Genomic DNA, 7,264 nt, shown 5'->3' on the forward strand with positions numbered 1-7,264 from the left:
ATGGATAAATATACGTGTAGCTGTGTTCCAGAGATCCACTTAACAGGGGGAGGGGAGGGAAAATGGGGCTTTTTTTGCCTGAAAATAGTCTTTCCAATTTGGAAAGACATGGAGGGGAGGGGAGGGGAGGGATTTTTAACTCGGGAACAAACCGGGTGATTTGTCAATAAAAACTTACATAGATCGTCTTAGGGTTAATACCATTAAGATGAATAAATGAATATACGGGTGATGTTCGAGTTCGTCAAACTAAAACCGTTAACCTAAACTTAAACCCTTCCTCTACACAATTGATATCCCTAGATCTAAACGAACACTATTCCAATAAATAATTAACCAAACACAACATCAACTTGTAATATAAAATCTATCCTTGCTGGAGATGCAAGGCCATCACTTCCTTCTGGGTTTTGACTTTTTGCCTCTTCAATTATCTTGAGACCTTCAGGGGTATCTTAATCCATGTCTGCTCCATCTTCATCTTCATCCTCATCCATACCAACACGATCCTGGACATATGAAGTGTTCTTAAGCTTCAGAGATGAAGATACTGGACACACTTTTGTCGATCATCTTTATAAAGCTCTTGTTCAGAAAGGAATACTTGCATTCAAAAACGACAAGATGCACCCTTCGGGGAAACCAGTCTCTCCAGAACTTTTGCAACTCATCGAAGAATCGAGATTTGCAGTAGTTATCCTCTCAAAAAACTATTCTAAGTCTTCTAGGTGTTTGGAAGAGCTGACTAAAATCATGGAATGTCAGGATCAGATGGGGCAGATTGTGTTACCAGTGTTCTACCATGTAGATCCATCTGATGTACGAAGACAGAAACGAGACTTCGCAACAGCGTTTGAGCAACACGAGGAGAAGTTGATGGGTAAATTGAACAACTGGAGGAAAGCTTTAACTGCAACTGCTAATTTATCTGGCTTGCATATCTCGCCAGAAAGCGGGTGAGTATTTATTTCTGTATCCTTTATCGAATTCATTAAATCTCTTGAAGAGAATCCGTTGAGATTGGTTTGAATAAAGTTGGGTATTTAAGCATCGATCGTCAAGTGGTGAATAAAGTAACTTGTTCCAGCATTTCTATTCTGATCCAACAAAGTTGAGTTAGTGGATCCTAATCTCCTCATTAATATTAACTTGCTAACAATTGTTTTTATATATACAGGGGTGAATCTGCATTTATAGACAAGATTGTTCATGAGATCTTTCGGAATATACAACCAGATGGTAGCGATAATGCTCTGATTGGTATAGAATCACATGTGGATACATTATACTCGTTATTGAGCATAGAAGCATCACACGAGGTGCGCATGATAGGGATATTTGGAATTGAAGGGATAGGAAAGACAACTATTGCTCAAACTTTGTTTAAAAGAATTGCATATATGTTTGAGGGTAGTAGTTTTGTTAACAATGTAAGAGATAACAGTTGTACTATATGTCTGTTACAAGAAAAGATTCTTAAGGATATTCTAAGACTGCAACAAGGGGTGATGATCAATGATCCTGTGTACGGAGCCAACATGATACAACACCGATTTAAATATAAAAAGGTTCTTCTTGTCCTAGATGACGTGGATGCTTTCGAACAGTTAGAATACCTAGCTGATACACATGAGTGGTTTGGTCCAGGAAGTAGAATCATTATAACTACTAGAGATGAGCATCTTCTGTCATCTGGCTATTACAAGTACAAGCCTGCTCCTTTACTCATGGATCAAGCTGTTGAGCTCTTCAGTTGGCATGCTTTTCGAAAGAATAGCCCTCCAGACGAGTTTAAAGATCTTTCAAATCGTGCAATATGCTTTACTGGTGGTGTTCCTCTAGCGTTGAAAGTTTTAGGTTGTTTCTTTCTTGGAAGAAAGAATACCAGTGTGTGGGAAAGTGCTTTAGCTAGACTAGCTAACATACCAGATTGTGACATTATCGAGAAACTGAAGTGTTGTTTAGATGATCTCAGGTAAATGATATTCCTAGATATGACATGTTTCTTCAAGGAATAAGAAGTAACAGATGTGACTAGAAAAATTGATTGCTTTGATTTTCACCCAAGGATAGGGATTGATGTTCTTATCCAGAAATCTCAATTAACCATTATATGTGGAAAGATAGATGTGAAGTCTAATCACAAGTTAAACTTAGGATATGTTGTGTTTATTATGTAAATACTAGTCATAATGCCCGGCGCGTGTTGCGGCGCGGGTACATCGTAAACATCGAATGGATTAGTCAAAGCATTATGTGTTGTGTTAACCACACGAAAACACGTGTTTCGACGTATCCGATTGAACTTAATGTAACCTACATAAGCATTGCGATTTGATCCAAGCGTTAGGTATTGCGTTAAATACACGAAATCGAATTTGAAAAATCAGAAATGTTACACTTCTAACCGAAACATTGGGGGCAATGGCGCAGCTTACTTGGGGCGGGAGCCCCCCCCCCCCCCCCCCCCCGAACTTTTCGATGCGTAGTAGTGTTATGAACAGTAACTTCGTATAGAATTTTTTATGTACAGATAGGGTTGTGTCGATCATATATAAGTAACCTGTATTCTATGTAATAAAGCATGAGTTACTGGATTTAAATACCCACACCTTACACTTGTTGGCCGGCAACACTCACAACTAACGAAATGTTTATCATCACTAACAACTTTCAATTTATTTTCCTCTAACACACCCAAACTGAGCCAACCCAGTTAGTTTTTTTTTTAATGTGACCATTTTTGGTGAGGTGCCAATAAACAAGGCTCGTTAAGGCTCAACAAGCCTAAACAATTTCACATACATAGCTTGAGCTTGTGGTTGATGATTAATTGACCTTTATTTTAGGCTCGAGCTCGATAAGGCTCAACTCATTTCGAGCTTTTTATTGATCAGAGCTCAAGTAGCTCACGTGCAACTTGGGTTATTTGTACCCCTAGTCTAGGGGTGTGCATGGGTCTGTTTGGGTCGGTTTCGACCAAAAACCATAACCATAACCGCAATGTCGGTTATTGGATAGCCATAACCATAACCGATCGGTTATGGTGGTTGAAGTTTTTCGGTTTTGATAGTTATAGCGAGTCGGTTATGGGTGGTTAACCGTGTATTTAGCTTACTCTAAAGAATGTTACCAGACTTCTTCTTAGGTGAATGTTACCAGACTTCTTCTCGGTCACATTCAAAACAAATTCAGTATCTAGCTTACGCTTAGCAACTTGATCTTCTTCAACCTCCTCAGGAGCTGGTCTAAAACCTATGTCCAACCCAGAAAAGGTGTCACATATGACAACATAATCCAAAAATCGAAGACGACAAGAGCGCTTACCGGTCTGGGTGCCTGATGGAGTAGGCACTTTCGGATTTTCCTGCACAGGCTTATTAGCAACAACCTCAGGATCAGCAGTTACGGGCTCTGCCTGAGCGGAAACTCTAGACCTACCTGTTGGCTGCACATTCCGACCTGTACGGGTTAAGCGAGACCGATGCACAAAGCCGTCAGAAGAAGCAGTGGACCCCTAGTTAGAAAGGAGAATAGTCTCCCCTCGAGCAGGAGACTTCATGGCTTTAGACCTTGTAGACACAGGAGAATGCGCACCTCTGACAGTAGAAACACTCGTTATTACAACTCAACACACAGTCACATAAGTTGAAAGATCTGTGTGCCCGATGGATTCGGAACTTCCAGATTTTCCTGCACAGGCTTATTAGCAACAACCTCAGGATCAGCAGTTAAGATTTTCCTGCCCGATGGACTTGAAGAGGTAAGGCCCTAAACCGCGTGCAAGCACATATTAACGGTACCACACCACTCCAAAGATACGATCTTATAATACAAGGTGATCTAGAAGGTTCTAGAAGAGAACACCTGGTGACAGAAAGATGCTCATAGCAGACAAGAAAGGACAACCAGTGGCACTAATTATAAGGCACCAACACCTATCACAAGATCCTCAAGCTCATAGCAGACAAGAAAGGACAAACCGACAGCAACTACAAAAGGACGTTGAGCTAGAGCGAATGTCTATACGCCAGGTCACCTCTTGTTCAAGACCAGGCGCCTGGTTACGTCAGAGGGGACATAAAGGATATTCTTCCTGGTCGGACAGCTGGCAAACACCGAGTTGGCGTCCCTTCTTCTCCAAAAATCTTCGGCTATAAATAGAAGGCTCAACCTCCAGGTTTAAGGATCCGTTATCTACTCTCTCACTCTATACACACACTTATATCCTCAAAGTGATTACTTATTCTCATGTCGGAGGGTGGTTACAAGGAGAACCCCAACCTCTCCTCCTCATAGCGAGTTCACCAGTGTTGCTCATTTTGAAGGATCAATAGGAAGAATCCAATCATTGTCAAGTGAAGAAGGGAGATTGAACCGATAGACACGAGACAATCAAGCTGGGTAGCTTAGTGTTACTTAGTGTTTCTTCAAGCATTATGTCCTAATTCGTTGCACCTTTTAGTATATTAAACACAGAGCACAATTACATATGTTTAAAAAAAGGAATTTCAAACCTTTCCAAAAATTGATCAAGAGATCTTTTTGTTGGATATCCAGCACACCTAATTGCCTTTATGGTGTGTGCTAGTGTTTAATTGTGGAAGAAATTCAAGTAAGAGAGAACATATAGGTATAGGGTTCTATTAATCAAAAAAATGGGGGATGAGAAGTTACAGCAGATTGGGTGAGAAGAGAGATCTAACAAACTTCTTAACAATCATCATGCCCTCCTCACCACATTCTCATGACACTTAATAGAACAACATAATTAATTAAATACCCCTGCACCAATCACTATTGCAACTTGTAGTCCTTTAACTTTGCAGGAAGGACTTTTGCTCTTTCACTCTTTCTGATCTGGTTTGGGCCTGCTGCTTGTGGCTGAATTCTTGGCTCTTTGTTGGGCTGGTTGTAGGCACAACATTACCCCCTTCATTTAGAAACACCTTGTCCTCAAGGTGGAAGTTAGGAAATGCTTTTTGCAAACTAGTCTTGTCCTCCCAAGTGGCATCCGTGGCAGGTAGACCTGACCATTGAATCAAGTATTGAGGAACTGGAGTTGAACCTCGAAACAGTGTGCGTTGATCCAGGACTGCAAATGGTTCCAGGATGAGGGTGGTGGAAGAATCCACCAAATGGAGTGGTGTAACTTGCTGGTTGGGTGTTCCAATACATTTACGGAGCATTGAAACATGGAACATTATGAATTTTAGCTTCAGATGGCAGATTAAGTTTATAAGCGACTTGGCCAACTTTCTCAAGAACTTGGTAAGGCCCAAAGTACCTTCGGTTCAGTTTATAATGACGCTGCAGACGAAGCGAATGTTGGCGAAAAGGCTGCAATTTGACGTACACCCACTCACCCGCTTGAAATTCAACATCCCTTCGTTTTGAATCAGCATAAAACTTCATACGCGCCTGAGCACGCAACAAGTTTCGTTTTAATGTGTTCAAGACCATATCACGGTCCAATAGCTGGGAATCCTCCAGTGAACTAGAAGTAGAATCTTTGACATAACGAGTCAAATTAGGTGGTTTGCGGCCATAAACAATTTCAAACGGTGTCATCTGAGTTGTTGTTTGAAACAAAGTGTTGTACCAGTATTCGGCCCACTGTTGAAACTTAAACCAATCCTTAGGCCGATCCATGACATAGCACCGCAAATACATTTCAACACATTTATTAAGAACTTCTGTTTGACCATCCGACTGTGGGTGGTAAGCTGTGCTAAAGGACAAGGTAGTGCCCTTTAAACGGTGCAATTCCTTCCAGAATTCAGCCATAAAGCGGGGATCTCTGTCCGTGACAATATCGAGCGGCACTCCGTGTAATCGGATGAATTCTTGTACAAATGTTGCTGCAACTGACAAGCTAGTAAAAGAGGATGGTAAACCGACGAAGTGGCCGTATTTGGAGAGCCGGTCAACAACCACTAGGATGACCGAATAACCATGAGACATGGGAAGTCCCGTGATAAAGTCCATTGCGATGTTTTCAAAGATTAAAGATGGAAATGGTAAGGGTTGTAGTAACCCGGCTGGTAATAAAGACGAAGACTTCACCTGTTGACAAACTTGGCATTGAGCAACAAAATGCTTGACGTCTTTACGCATGTGTTTCCAAAAGAAGGTAGACGAGAGACGGTGAAACATGCGTGTGACACCTGAGTGCCCCCCCGTAACTAAAGCATGAAACTCATTTAAAAGTAGTTGTTTTAATGTCGAGTCATCGGGAATTAGCAAACGACCCCGGAAAAATAACAATCCGTCATGAACCTGATAATTAGGATAATGTGACGAGTCGGTTGTGACAGCAGTCAGTAAGCGTTGAAATGTAGCATCGCCCTTCACCTTAGCTTGAAGACCAGTAATAAATGACGAGTCGTGACTAGAAAAAGCCATCATGTGGGATGAGTAAACTCGAGACAGTGCATCAGCCGCCCGGTTCAGTTTGCCCGGTCGATAAAGAATGTCAAAATCGTACCCCAATAACTTCCCAAACCATTTTTGCTGATCAGGAGTCTGAATAATCTGATCTTGTAGGTTCCGTAAGGATTGTTGGTCGGTAATAATCTGAAATTTTTGTCCCAGTAAGTATTGACGCCATTTGGCGATGGCTTGGGTGATTGCAAACATCTCCCTTTGGTAGGCAGATGCTTGCTGCATACGAGGACTGAGTTTGTGGCTATAAAATGCGATCGGTTGCTTATCTTGAGATAACACATCACCCACACCTGTGCCTGAAGCATCTTTTTCAATTGTAAACAGTTTGGAAAAATCTGGTAAGCGTAGAACGGAAGTGGAACTAAGTAAAGTTTTAAGGCGGACAAAAGCATCCTCTTGGGGCGATGACCAAGTAAAATTATGTTTTTTTAACAGGTCCGTCAAGGGACCGGCTATGGACGCGTATTGCCTCATGAAACGCCTATAATAACCGGCGAGGCCGAGAAAGCTTCGAACATCCTTAACATTTTTCGGAGTCGGCCAGTTTTGAATACTAACAATCTTCTCAGGATCGACTGCAATACCCTCAGCGGATACAATATGACCCAAATACCCAACTTGGGTCTGCCCGAAAACACACTTAGATAGTTTCGCAATAAGTTGGTTATCAAGAAGCGTTTTAAAAACTAACCGGAGATGCGATAAATGCTCCTCCCAAGTGGCGCTGTATATCAATATATCATAAAAAAACAAGAACAAACTTACGAAGGAAGGGTCTAAAAATATCATTCATCAACCATTGAAACATCAACCGTTG

The 7,264-nt window shown here is 41.5% G+C and overlaps 1 protein-coding gene across 1 annotated transcript; it reads left to right on the forward strand.

The window, feature by feature from the left end:
* Positions 1–420: 420 nt before the first annotated feature.
* LOC110935956 (disease resistance protein RUN1) lies at positions 421–2,271 on the forward strand. The gene is made up of 2 exons (XM_022178303.2): positions 421–956; positions 1,178–2,271. The coding sequence occupies exons 1-2, from the start codon at positions 463–465 to the stop codon at positions 1,977–1,979; spliced, it is 1,296 nt and encodes a 431-aa protein (XP_022033995.1). The 5' UTR covers positions 421–462; the 3' UTR covers positions 1,980–2,271.
* The last annotated feature ends 4,993 nt before the right edge of the window (positions 2,272–7,264 follow it).

Source organism: Helianthus annuus, chromosome 6, assembly GCF_002127325.2.
Source record: "Helianthus annuus cultivar XRQ/B chromosome 6, HanXRQr2.0-SUNRISE, whole genome shotgun sequence".
Lineage (NCBI taxonomy): Eukaryota > Viridiplantae > Streptophyta > Magnoliopsida > Asterales > Asteraceae > Helianthus > Helianthus annuus.